Below are 14,079 nucleotides of genomic sequence, written 5' to 3' on the forward strand. Positions count from 1 at the left end.
AAACCTGGCTTTTAGTAAGAAGCAGCAGTAGCTAAGCTTCTTGTCTTGCTCCGCGACGACTCCTTGGTCTGAATTTGTGGCCGTGGCGCAGAGGGAGAGATCCCGCTCGCCTCCTCCCTTTCCCGCTGCCACCCACCTTTCCCCAAATCTCTTTCCAGGATTTATTGCGCGCATCAAACCTCTCGCTGGGGGGAAACGAATCGCCGCTTGGAGACGCCCCGGGAGAAACGTGGAGCCGGCGATGATGTCGCTCCGGGATTAAAGGGAGCCGAGGCAAGTGATGTCAACGTGCGTGCCTGGGGAGAAGAGCGCCCCCATCTCCCCCCGGCCCGACGGACGGCCCCGAGCGAGCGACCCCGTTCGCGCGTCATCGGCGGCACCGCTTATAAAGAGGCTCCGGCCAAGTCCGCGTCTGCCTGCAACCTCCCGGCTCCGAGCTGCGCGCAGAGCAAGGCAGGGCTGGCACTCGGCTCCCTCGCCGCCTCTCCAAAGGAAAACCGACGGCGCGCCCTCCGCGAAGCTCTCCGGCCATGGCGATGGTGGCTCTCCTGGCGTGGCTGTCGCTGTGGCTGGGGCGCGCCACGTCGGGGCTGCCCGGCTCCCCCTGCGAGCCGGTGCGCATCCCCATGTGCCGCCACATGCCCTGGAACATGACCCGCATGCCCAACCACCTGCACCACAGCACCCAGGAGAACGCCGTGCTGGCCATCGAGCAGTACCAGGAGCTGGTGGCCGCCGGCTGCAGCCCGGTGCTCAGCTTCTTCCTGTGCGCCATGTACGCGCCCATCTGCGCCGTCGAGTTCCTGCACGACCCCATCAAGCCCTGCAAGGCGCTGTGCCAGCGCGCCCGAGACGGCTGCGAGCCCCTCATGAAGAGGTACAACCACAGCTGGCCCGAAGCCCTGGCCTGCCAGGACCTGCCCGTCTACGACCGAGGGGTCTGCATCGCCCCCGAGGCCATCGTCACGGATCTGCCGGAAGGTGAGGATTGGAGAGGAGAGCTACACGGGACGGGGCGGGCAGGAGGGCACGGACTTGTCTGCGCCCCGGACAAGGACGAGTCCATGGGAGGTTTGGAGGCAGAGGCTGGACGGCCGTCTGTCAGGGATGCTTCCGTGGAGATTTATGCAGGGCGAGAGGTGGACTAGATGAGCCTGAGGGTCCCATCCCACTCTACCATTCTATGATCATATATATCTTTACCCGGGAGTAAGTTCGATGGCACTTAGGTCTGCGAGAGCCCCAGGCAGGCCTCCCAAATGAGGCTGGCGCACCCCAACCTCGTTGCCGGAGCAAGATGCCCCGCGATTTCGGTGGGACTTGCCTTTCCCCTTGGCGGCCTGATCCCGGGTAGCTTCCTCGGAAGCAAGCCTCCCCGCAGAGGAGGAAACGAGGCAGGTCAGATCTTCCCTCGAGGCTGGGACGCCTTGCCAAAGGGGTCCCACCTGGACGCAAGTTCAGCCTCCCTCGGAAACAAGGGCAGCAGGTGCGCGCCGTTATTAGTAATAATATTTATTTATGCACCGTCTTTTCCCCCGACAGAGACGCAAGGCGGCTTACAGATTAAATAAGAACGGCTAAAAAGTGCAGCTAAAAACAAACAATTAAACTAACAGAATTAAAACTACAGATAGGTAGCCGTGTTGGTCTGCCATAGTCAAAACAAAAAAAATTCCTTCCAGTAGCACCTTAAAGACCAACTAAGTTAGTTCTTGGTATGAGCTTTCGTGTGCATGCACACTTCTTCAGATACCTGAAGATACCTGGTATCTTCAGATACCTGGTATCTGAAGAAGTGTGCATGCACACGAAAGCTCATACCAAGAACTAACTTAGTTGGTCTTTAAGGTGCTACTGGAAAGAATTAAAACTATGTGTATATAAAGGATCTATTATAATCATACAAGTTATTACAGTTTCAGAGCAACTTTTCCCAAGGAAAAGCGAGCTGGCTCTGCGCAGTACGACCCGGAGACTGAGCACATTTGCTCGGAGGGTAAATCCCATGGAAAGCGAAGGGGCTGACTTGGGAGTAACTTGCGCTGGGGTTCAGCTTGCCAACGGGGCTCCAGGACGTGCGCGCTCTTCCGGGGTTGGAGAAGTTGTCAGACTATCTTTCCCCGATGAGGATATATTTTCTAAAAATTAAAGGGAAATCCCTCTCCTTTTCCCCCCATCAAATTTCTAATTGCTCCCGGGTCTTTTCTTTTTTTCTTTTCCATTTCCATTTTGTGCGTTCCCTCCTGAAGAAGACGTGAAGTGGATCGATTTATCTGACGACGTGATGGTCCACGAAAAGCCTCTGTTTCCCGAGTGCAAGACCTCGAGCCACGGTGAGCGCCTCTTTCTAAGACCGGACACGATCAGCTCGCCGGATATGTGTATTTCCATTATACATATATGTATATTTTTCTGTTTTGCTTTCAATGCAGAGCGCTGCAAGTGCAAGAAGGTCAAGCCCACTCTGGCGACGTATCTGACCAAAAACTACTCTTACGGTGAGTCAGTCCGCAACACTTTATTGCTATTTAAAAAGTGAAGAGTTGCTGCGTTATCCTTTCTCCCATCTCGCGTCTGGTTTCGTATCATCGGGATCTCCTTTTTTTTGCCCTTTTCGTTCAGCGGACTTCGGTTCTTCGGGAAATCTGATCCCTTTAATTATCCGAGTCCAGAGAAAATATACATATAAAAGACACGATTCAAAACGAATCGTGGCATCGATTTTATCGTTGCTTCTTTCCTCCAGAACTTTGGGTTTTCTCCCACATCTTCAGTGGTTTTTGAAGACACTGAGATTTACTGAAATGCATGTCATTTCTTCTGAAATGGAAAGAAAGGAGAGAGAACGAAAGAATTTATTTCTTAGATCCAAATCACTTGGGATTGCGACGAAACAGACTTTGGGGGTCTCAGTTGGACAAGGCACAAAAGTGTTGCTTAAAAAACAACAACCGGATAAGGCACTGTGTTTCTCAAATAATAGTAATACTTCTGATTTAATACCTAACAGAAAGGATATTTGGGTGCATTCCTGAATAAGCTAGATGCCAGTGAAATCTACGCATTTTACAGCTCCATGTTTAATATTGGAAAACTCAGTGGTTGTGAGTATGCCCCATTGAACTCAACGGTATTTACTTCTGAGTAAACATGCACAGATTCAAGGTGTAAGTCCCATCACCTTGAAGGGAATAAAAACTCAATCATAACTATGTTTAGTAAACATTAGCTTTCTAAAAAATATGCATAGAATTGTGGGCAAAAAGTATTCATTGGAGCTTACTCTCAAGTAAGTTGTATAGGACTGCAGAATCCACCTCCCCACCCCCACCCCAAATATAATCATTTATCTCTAGATATGATCTTGCATAGATTAAAACTCAGCTGAGTTCTGCTGAAATCAACAGCAGGATAAAAGCACTCCCTGTGTTAAAATGCCAAATACCAGCTTTATAAATTCAGATGATTAAGTTAGCAGGGCATTATTTTAGGGAGGGTAAAAATAAATGAATCCATACACAGGACAAATACACTGGAAAAATCTTAAGTTTCGCTAGAAATCTATTATAAATTGATTGTGTGAAATGTGTTTGTACTGACAAATGGAATGTGTTTCAATGCAAAATTAGTGCTAATATCCAGATTTTAAAGCCATTGTTGTTTTTGACAATATCCAGAATACAAGGTTCTGTGGGGAAATAAAAGATTGCTTGCCTTTGTGTTTACACACTTTGTGGAAGCGCAGGAGAAGGGACAGGAATGGGATGAGAAAGGAGATGTTGCAAAGACTGGATTAACAAGACCGGGATCAAAATTGTATCGTTTGTTCTTCCTATACCCGCGGCACTTTTCAACAGTTATGAGCAACCCTATGCATGCCTATTCAAAATAAGCCCACTGAGTTCACTGAGACCTACTACTGGGAAGGTCTGTATAGGATTGCGCCGTTGCTCCCCAAAGTGGTTATCAGCTATTCTGAATAGAATACTAAAGCATGGGTCCCTTCCAAATCTACAATGTTATGATTTGATGACTCCAAAGAGTAAGCAGGCTTCATCACATGTCTCACTTATTGGACCAGGAATAGTAGCCATAGGTCTTATCTTTATCTAAGCATGCATCAGAATGTATGTCTCAAAGGTAGACACTGCTGTTCATTTGAATGAACATGGATCTCCACATTCTGGTACAATGCCACCCATAAATGTATGGCAAACATGAGACAGGATGGAGCAGTGGCGTAGCGTGGGTTGTCAGCACCCGGGGCAAGGCAAGTAATTTGCGCCCCCTAACCCTAACCCCCAGATGTTGCGCCCGGTGCGGCCGCCCCCCCTGCACCCCCCACACTACGCCACTGGGATGGAGCACAGAAGGCCAGATAAAAGTTCAGTGTTTAAGCTGACCTTCTAAAAGATCCGTGAGAATGGATGTGGTAGGCTTCTTTTCAAAGGCAATTCCGCAAAGGAGAAGCCACCACCGAGAAAGCCCTGTTCCTGGTTAACAATAACCTTGTCTCCCTAGGTAATGGGATTCACAATAGGGCTTCAGCGCTTGATCTCAGCTCTCAGGGAAGGTAGGAATCCTACTCAGGCAGACAGCCCTCAAATATCCTAGGCACAGGGCATTTAGGAACTGAAAACCAGTCATTTGCACATCAGTCTCCTATTCTTTCTCACTGGTGTAAGCAATTGAAATCAGTAGAATGAGCTGTGGGCATAAGCAAGCAAGAAAATTAAAATAAATGCATCTTTACATACATTTATGTGTGTGTTTATGTGCCTAAATAAAGTGTCATCTCAACTTCCATCAACTTTTGCCTAAAGCAAAAAATACCCCTTCCTGTTTCATATTTTAGAGATGTTTTTAAAAGGTTTTATGATTTCAGAGATGGTACTTGCAGGTTTGCAGCAAGAGATCTGAAGTCTGTTGAAGCAGGAACAAGTCTCACAATTCAGTGGGACTTAACTCTGTAACAAATGTGCCGCTTACAGTGGAACTTAGTGAGACTGGACTCTGAGTAACCATATTGGCTGTTAGCTACGTGGCATTATGGTTTACACTTTGCTTTATGTGTTGCAGTTATTCGTGCTAAAGTCAAGAGTTTAGAGAGAGGAGGTTGCAATGAAATAACCACAATGGTTGACGTGAAAGACGTCTTGAAATCTTCAACTCCTGTTCCCCATTCTCTCATGCCTCTGCATACAAATTCCTCCTGCCAATGTCCCCCTCTTCTACCAAACCAAGATGTCCTCATTATGTGTTATGAGTGGCGCTCAAGGTAAGCAAGGATCAGGGGGCAAGAAACCGCTGCCAAGATGCCTGCTTTAACATGTTTTATTTGCATTTTTGGTGAACCCAACAAACAACACCCTTTGACATGCATGGAGCTTCCCCATCCCTTGAAAAACGTAAGAATGCCCCCCTGAGGGCAGCCTTTGGGTCCCACGGCTGAAGTGGTGGACTTGGTTTGGTGGTGGTCCTGCCAGCAAAATGCTCAGCCCAGCCACATCACCCGCTGCCACCACCGCTTTTGTCAGGTAAGCAGCAGTGATGCTGCCATGCAACACTACCAAAGAATGCCTAGGGCAGTGGTGACCAAACTTGGCCCTCCAGCTGTTTTGGGACTACAATTCCCATCATCCCTGACCACTGGTCCTGTTAGCTAGGGATGATGGGAGTTGTACTCCTCAAACAGCTGGAGGGCCAAGTTTGGCCATCACTGGCCTAGGGGGTTGGTACTGGTACTGTTACCCTCCAGCATGTGCTGCCTCATTTTGCCTCATGGTAGGGCTGGCCTTGGAGGGACACGGGTGGCGCTGTGGTCTAAACCACTGAGCCTAGGGCTTGCCGATTGGAAGGTCGGTGGTTCAAATCCCCGCGACGGGGTGAGCTCCCGTTGCTTGGTCCCTGCTCCTGCCAACCTAGCAGTTCAAAAGCACATCAAAGTGCAAGTAGATAAATAGGTACCGCTCCAGCGGGAAGGTAAATGGTGTTTCTGTGCGTTGCTCTGGTTTCGCCAGAAGCGGCTTAGTCCTGCTAGCCACATGACCCGGAAAAACTGTCTGCAGACAAACACCGGCTCCCTCAGCCTGTAAAGCGAGATGAGCGCCGCAACCCCAGAGTCGTCTGCGACTGGACTTAACTGTCAGGGGTCCTTTACCTTTACTTTAGGGCTGGCCTTGAGCCAAAGACTAAAATCCACTTTATCCTACCAGTGAGTAGGGTTGCATGATGCACTGAACTCCTTAAGGGAAGGGTGGGGTAGAAATAGAATTAGTAATAATATGGAGGGATAGCTCAGTCGGTGGAGCATGAGACTCTTAACCTCAGGTGGGTTCAAGCCCTGCATTGGGCAAAAAGATTTCTGTATTGCAGGGGGTTGGACTAGATGACCCTTGGGTCCCTTCCAGCTTTATGATTCTTTGATTCCAAATCTGAACTCTCGTATACATAGGAGGGATTGTATCAAGGATTTCATAGAATTATAGATTTGAGTGTCATCTCTAGTGCAGCACTCTGCCATGCAAGAATCTCAACACTCAGTCCCCCATCCAGTTTGAAACCATCCTGGACCCTGCTTAGCTTTGCAAAACACTGGGATAGGAAGCCAGAGAAGATGGATAGAAAACCCTTAAGCAAAGGTAGACTTCCTATGTTTTGATTCTGGAGATGGTGGTGGGAATGACCAGTGCTTTTTTTCCAGGGGGGTGCTTAAGGGTACCAGCACCTCTCTTTGTTGTTGTAAAAAGGTGTGGCAGTTACTGTAACAACTTCATGCTGAGTCCTGACACCTCTTTTTCTAGGGGGAAAAAAGCCCTACTCTTGACTAATCTTGAGTTATTTGAGAATGCCAACCCATCAGTGTGAAGGCTTTCAAAATTAAGCTGAGGAATGGGAAAAGATTAGAAAGAATTGTGTTTTTCATGGAACAAGTTTGCCAGTGATGTTTTTAAAGGTCATTGAGGTTTTAATTTTATATGCTTTGTTAAAGGATCTGAAAAAGAAAGCAAAAACAAAATATTGTGTTTCTCATTTGAACTTAGCCATATGTAAACAGGGTTTGAGTTACAGTGGCTTCTTAAAAATGTTAGAAGTAACAGTCTCTTGCTTGGAAAAGTGCTGAAGGAAATACCACATTCTTGTTTCTAGCAGTTTCCCCCTTTTCTGATTATACAGTATTTCAGGCCTCAGCCTTGGATTCAAAGACGCAGAACTCTCACATTCTCCTGGGGTCACAACAGCAAAACTCATCACAAACACTCAGACCGATACAGTAGAGGGTGAAAGGGTGTCTACCACATGTGTTGCAGAGCAGAAAATAATAATAATTCTAAAACAAAACATTTTATCTAACAATGAACTGACACAACAAGCACCCACATATGCCAGCACAAATTCATATCTTGGATCTTTTAAACAGCCGCTCTGCAAGGCCAGATAGATCTTACTTCCTGTGGATTGTGCCCTCTGTTTTAACACCACACATAAAAAATTGGCACTGGCTCTCTTTTGCTGCATAGAAGGAGAAGTCATTCATAACCATCCTCTGGGAAACCTGAACGCTTTGGCTGGATTCTTGAGATTCATTTCAAGTTTGACTCTTCTACTCTTTGTAGAGTCCAGTCCAAAATGAATTTCCGAAGTCATTGCACCAGACTGGGCCCTATCTAGAGCTTAATGGGGCCTTAATCTTAAAATAAATAAACTTCCTTCAGACCATTTCTGGAATAGATTCGTGAGGAAGGTGCCTATTCTTACAGCAAAGCAATGTATTTTAAATTATTTTATATGTTACTATAAACACGATGATATCAAATAATCAGTAAGATTCTTCTGCAATCAATAAGAAAATAAAGAGACTTGTAGCAGTTAATTTAGACAACCATCGGAATTTTTATTTAACCCCACCTTTTCATCTGCATTGTATTTGCTAATGAGAATATTGATTAAAGGCAACTAAATCAAATATTGTGGGCAAAGTCCAGAAAAGTTAAGAATGCATATGACTGGAGACCTAGACATGCTTAGATGTGAATAAGTCTCCACTGAACTCAAAGGGACTTACTTTTTAGTAGATAGACAAGGAATTGCACTATGAATTCTTCTGGGCGGGAGCCAGCTATGTTTTACTCAGAACAGGCCCATGGAAATAACTACATTTGGTCCATTAAATTCAATAGATTTACTGTGAGTAAAAATCAGTTGAAATCCATTAATTTCTGTGAAGAAACTGAACCCACTGAATTCAGTCAGGCTTCCTCCCAGGTAGGAGTGTGTAGCATTCATCCTTAGGCACATCTTCCCCACCGAAATAAACAAAACTTAGAAGTGCTTTATTTTGACTGAAATGAGCCCAGCATTTTAAAATGTTTTATTCTATATTCAGGAAACAATATTTCTTTTGTGCCCTTCTTGATTCTACAATTAACATTTCAGGTTAATGCTTCTTGATGGATGCTCAGTTGAAAAATGGAAGGATCCGCTGAGTAAACGGTTTAAGGTAAGACCACCTGAGGCTTCTCAATATTTTATCTTCAAAAAAATAGGATGCATTGCCTCACCACACTCTTCAACAGCTATACTCTAAAAATCGTAGCCAGCGGTCATTAGGAAAGTGGGGTGGTATGGAGAGGTATATGTAATGCGGGGGTATACAGTCTCAATAAAACATTTTGTCCATCTTCCTCAGTAAGCTTAGAGTATCAAAAATAAAATAAAAAAATGGGGTTTTTAGGAAAAAAAACCCTGTGCCCATCTTCGTACTGGATGCAGCTATTGTTGTGGATGGTTCAATTAAGAACATATATACAAGAAGCTGCATCAAGAAGCATATTAACATAAACCCTGTCTGTATATAAACAAGTTGCTATGGTATGAACCCAACCCTGCAGTTTCCCTTCCGCACCGCAAGATTTCAGGAGGATATTATTGTATTGCAATGACCACTTCCTTGGCAGGCTTGTCAAAACCCTTTCCCAAACGGTTCCAGGGAATTTTGGTCTGTTTGCCTTGCTGGAAATTCCCTCTGAGGCTTCTTTCCTCGCACTTCACAAAACATGAGAAATAATGCCAAGTTGGCGTCTAGTGGAGAGATAAGCTTTTAGAAATAAGTACGTACTGCATTTCATGGCTCTTTCCTCCTCATGCTAGATGGAGACAGAGGCATCATCAGGACTGGGCCCCAGATCTTCAGCCTTAATACAAAAAAATTACAGTGTTTACAGGATGGCTTTCTTTCTGAAAGTCAGCCTGAATTTTCAGTTCTACCTCTAAATTAGGATATGCATATGTGACTCTGACCCCCCACCCCACCCCGCTTTCTTAATTTATGTTTTCCTAGAGATGGGAACAGCGACTCCAAGAACAGAAGCAACGCGCAGGTCCAAATAAAAACCAGAATGCTAGAAACTCCGGGCGCAGTGGGATGCCAAAGCAAAACCTGAAGAACACCAACCCAGCGCTCACTAGTCCCAAGAAAATCAACAAGCTCAGAAGCGATCAGAAAGAAATCAGCCCCAAAAACATATGAATTTCCCCAGAAGCTGACTTGGGTGTGTTTCCTGAACTCATTGATGTAAATGTTCAGTGTTGTATTTCAAACAGACATCCTTTGAACAATTTACTTTTACAGGATTTTTTAAAGCTGCAGATATAGCTTTGCATTAACATTTGGTGGGTTGAAAAGCAAGTGATTTGGGGTATGCTTAGCACAACCAGTCATAGTTTACCAGTTTGCATCTGGAGAGCATCCTGTGATTTAAATGTGTGTAGTGGAAATTTGTCTACATGCTATTAAGGCTGGCTTTGCACATTTTACATTGGGGCAGCCACTATTATTCACGTTTCCATAGTTGAGCCCCACCAGGGGAATATCACTCGGTCATCCTGATTCCTCGTAAGAATTCTAGCAAAAGGGGAGCCACATGTTCCTCTTTCTCTGGTGTTCTGCAGAAGTGTGTGAGAGCATACAAAGGCTTTTCTGAACCACCACGGCTCCTGGCTAGCCTTCTTTGCCATCAGATTTTGTAACATACTAAATCAAACTTTTCCTTTGGACCAGCTTTTGTTGTAATGTTTAATTTTGCAGTACTTAAAAACCAGTACCTTTTTGGGGTGTGTGTGTGGAAAGTTTAGGAATAATTGGTGGTATTTAATATTAGTCCTACTCAGAGTAGACCCACTGACATTAAAGGACTTGACTAACTTAGGTTCATTAATTTCAATGGCTCTAATCTGGACAAGACTTAGTTGGAAACCACCCGATATCTACATATTTACGCCATGTTGTTTTATTATGAACAGAGATTCCTAAAACAGAGTGAGCAACAATTCCATTGTGGGGTTCTGAAATATTGTTTTTAAAAATTAGAGAAGGTTTTAAATGTTACTAGCAACTTGAGCTGAAACATATCTGCCCTAATCTGGAAACCACCCTCCCTTTAGAGGTGCATGTGGATCTCTTTCACTTTTGAAACGCCTCCTTTGTTTAAATGGCCAGTTAGCAAGCACCTGCCATTGTGTGCACGGATGAGGGGGAAGGTAGCTGAAACGGACAGGAGGTTTTTGGAAAGAAGGGAAATCTTTTGATGCACCAGATCTCCTGTGCCCATAAATTATCCCTAGATCAGTGCTATTACCTGCAGAAAGATCGGCAACTACAGGATTTTCTCGTTTGTTTCTAAAACAGGAGTTTGCTGCGACCCTCACTATTCTTGTACCCATTGCACTGTATGAGAAGCTGTAAACCAAATTTCTTGCAGCAGGTGCCAAAGGCTGCCATGCATGCCTGGTGATCGAGATTCAATAGCTTTATTGAGAAACAGAGTCAGGCTTGGCTTGAGTTTCTTTGCCTTTTGTCTAAGAACCTAAGACAATGGCCCATGTAGTCCAACATCCGGTTTTCACAGTGCCCAACCAGTTGCCTGTGGGAAACCCACAAGTTGGACCCCAAAGTCCAAGAGCACCCTCCCCTCCTGCGGTTTCCAGCACCGAAGCATACTGTCTGATCATGGAGGCAGTGGCGTAGCGTGGGTTGTCAGCACCCGGGGCAAGGCAAGTAATTCGCGCCCCCTAACCCGTGGAGCCAGGTAGGGGCAGAGAGCTGCGAGTGTGAGCGTGCGCCCCCCAGATGTTGCGCCCGGTGCGGCCGGCCCCCACTGCACCCCCCACGCTACGCCACTGCGTGGAGGCAGAGGATAGCATCCATGAATTTGTCTAATCCTCTTTTAGCATCATCCAAGTTGGCAGCCATCACAGCCTGCACCTGACAGTGGGATTCAGTTGTGCATGCGGTTTTCTGGATTGTGGCCCCGCCATATTTAAGTTAGTTCCACTGGTTCTACATTATGTATATAACCAAGAGACAAAAGGTCACCCGCTGTTCATTTTCGCTCATAGTTGCACTCCAGGGTAATTGCCAATAGGCTATCCATGTTTTTTAACACTGGGCAGTTTGAAAAGGGTAATTTGCTTATTCATTAATGGGAGGTTTTGGAGTGCAAAGGTAAACAAAATAGCTGGCTGTGCATGCTGGTAGGTTAGGATCTCGTGGAGCTGGGCCAATGTGTTTAGTGTCTGTAAGTCTTTAGTTAAAGCAATCTTTTTACAGGGAGAATTTTTTAAATCTCTTGCACCTTAATTTTAAACACATTCATCTGTAAGAGGTACATACTTTACCATGTGTTATTATTATTATTGTTGTTATTTTCTAGTAGTAAGGAAATACTGATTTCCTTTTGCTTTGTCAGATTCTGCAAGCTTTTATATAGGTTGCCCAAAATGCTGATTGGCTCACAGCTGGCCGTGCACAACTTTGATTGGCCGTTGGCTGTGATCTTGCCTCCTTCCCCTGTCCTAGATTAGTTTGCATTTTATGGATGGATTGGGATGTTTTTTACACCCACAAAGGTACCACATGAACATTCATGTCTTTATCCATTTGTTTGTCATCCTGTTGCTGTTTCTTAAAGCAAAATCCATTTGTAAAAGTGCTCTGGGCAGGTTCCGCAGTTGAAAGCCAGTCTCCTGCAAGCTGCCTCTGCAGCAAAACCCACTGTCATCCTGGAGACGAAGTAAATTTTTGACTGCACTTGTTGAGTGTAGCAGCACCTGTTTCTTAAGTGTTTCAGTGTACACTATTTTAAGAACTACCATAGCTCTGATACTTCTTCTTAATAAACCAAATGGGTTGCCTGCAACTTCTGCAATGATTTGCAACACTGCTAGTTTTCTGCTATTTCATTTCTGTGAAAATAAAATCTCTTATTTTCTTTTCTTTTTTTTAAAAAAATTAAAGGGCGAGGGGATGTAAAATAATTGCCAGCATAGAATTTGCACCTTTTCTTTCTAATGTAAGTGACCATGAATGACATTCCGCTGTATGAGTCAATAAATGTGTTAATAGTCATATACATTTGACTACTGTATTTTTATTTAAGTTTTGAAATATCACTCTACAAAAAAAGCTTAATTCTTTAAAGTTTGTCTTCCCCAGAAGTGCAGCATTGGATTCAGAGGCACCCTAAGCACCATCCTCATAAGGATGTGGGTGGTGCTGTGGTCTAAACCACTGAGCCTCTTGGGCTTGCCGATTGGAAGGTTGGCGGTTCAAATCCCCGCAACGGAGTGAGCTCCCATTGCTCTGTCCCAGCTTCTGCCAACCTAGCAGTTTGAAAACATGCCAGTGCAAGTAGATAAATAGGCACCACTGTGGAGGGAAGGTGAGCGGTGTTTCCATGCGGTCTGGTTTCCGTCATGGTGTCCCATTGTGCCAGAAGCGGTTTAGTCCTGTTGGCCACGTGACCCAGAAAGCTGTCTGTGGACCAGTGGCGTAGCGTGGGTTGTCAGCACCCGGGGCAAAGCAAGTAATTTGCACCCCCCTAACCCGTGGATTTGCGCCCCCCAAACCCGTGGATTTGCGCCCCCTAACCCTAACCCCCAGATGTTGCGCCCGGTGCGGCCAGCCCCCCCTGCACCCCCTACGCTATGCCACTGCTATGGACAAATGCTGCCTCCCTTGGCCTGGAAGCAAGATGAGCACTGCAACCCCATAGTCGCCTTTGACTGGACTTAATCTGTCCAGGGGTCCTTTACCTTTACCTTAAGTACCATCCTCGTGTCTCTCTCTTTGCCCCTCCATCCTGCCTGCGTGGTTAGCTGCCCTTCCATCCCACATGGGAGTTCTATCCACTTTCTCCTTTTCTTTCCCAGAATGATTTTCAGGAAACAAGCCCTCCCCTTCTGCTTCCAGCGTCCCCCAATCCATCTGTGGTGCTTGCCCATTCTTTTGAAAATGTCTGCACTGGGGGAGAGAAAGAGTTAATACGTAGACTGTAATGGTTATACGGGTTGCTCGTGCGTAAGTTGCCGCCGCTCCTGGCTAGGTTACCTGGTTAAACCCTTTCTGTCTGGACAGCCCTTCACTCCGTGGCTGTTTCAGTCGCTGGCAGAATCCGTCAGTGGGCATTTCTTGAACCTCTTCCAGCAAAGAAGTTCTTTGACGCCAAGTCTCCGCCTACTCTCCCTGCGCGGAAGTCTTCTGCGCAGGGTGGGTGTGGGCAGTGGAGGACCCGTGCTCTCCCCGCTGGTCTCCGGCGAAGAGTCCTGGAGCCCCCTCGCCGATTCCCCCATCTGCCCCCTTTATCCCTGGTGTTACGCTGATTTCCTTCCCCAGCCGATGAGCTGCCTCTCTCCCTGCTTGGCCCTTCTCCAGCATCGCTTTGGAGCCTTGCCTCCGCCTCTAGCTCCCATGGCAGTTCCCTGACATACACCAACAGAAAAGCCAGAGGCGGAGCCTACCTGTTTATAAAAGGGCTTAGCCCAAGCTTTGGTTGGTTGGTTAAGGCAGTTGGGAAAGCAGTTGGCAGACAGATGGAAATAGAAAGACAGTTAGTGCTGTTGGTTCTTGTGTGAGGGGAGGTAGAAGAGTTAGAGCCAGGATAAAATAAGACTAAGAGGGTAAAGGGTAACAGCAGTTCGAATGCATTTAAAGTTTATTTGTGTTTGCAATAAACCACAATCTTCATTGTTAACTTAAGAACCTGAATGAGACTAAGTGATTTACCAGGGAGGACCTGGTTG

At 45.9% G+C, this 14,079-nt stretch overlaps 1 protein-coding gene across 1 annotated transcript; it reads left to right on the forward strand.

Annotated features, from left to right (window-relative positions):
• Positions 1-530: 530 nt before the first annotated feature.
• Positions 531-10,412, forward strand: SFRP4 (secreted frizzled related protein 4; the record flags this gene model as incomplete). The annotated part of the gene is made up of 6 exons (XM_081931159.1): positions 531-981; positions 2,250-2,333; positions 2,433-2,498; positions 5,080-5,278; positions 8,437-8,500; positions 9,341-10,412. The coding sequence occupies 6 exons, from the start codon at positions 531-533 to the stop codon at positions 9,527-9,529; spliced, it is 1,053 nt and encodes a 350-aa protein (XP_081787285.1). The 3' UTR covers positions 9,530-10,412.
• Positions 10,413-14,079: the final 3,667 nt, after the last annotated feature.

This window comes from Podarcis melisellensis (assembly GCF_964234715.1).
Source record: "Podarcis melisellensis genome assembly, chromosome: 12".
In the NCBI taxonomy this organism is placed as follows: Eukaryota; Metazoa; Chordata; class Lepidosauria; order Squamata; family Lacertidae; genus Podarcis; species Podarcis melisellensis.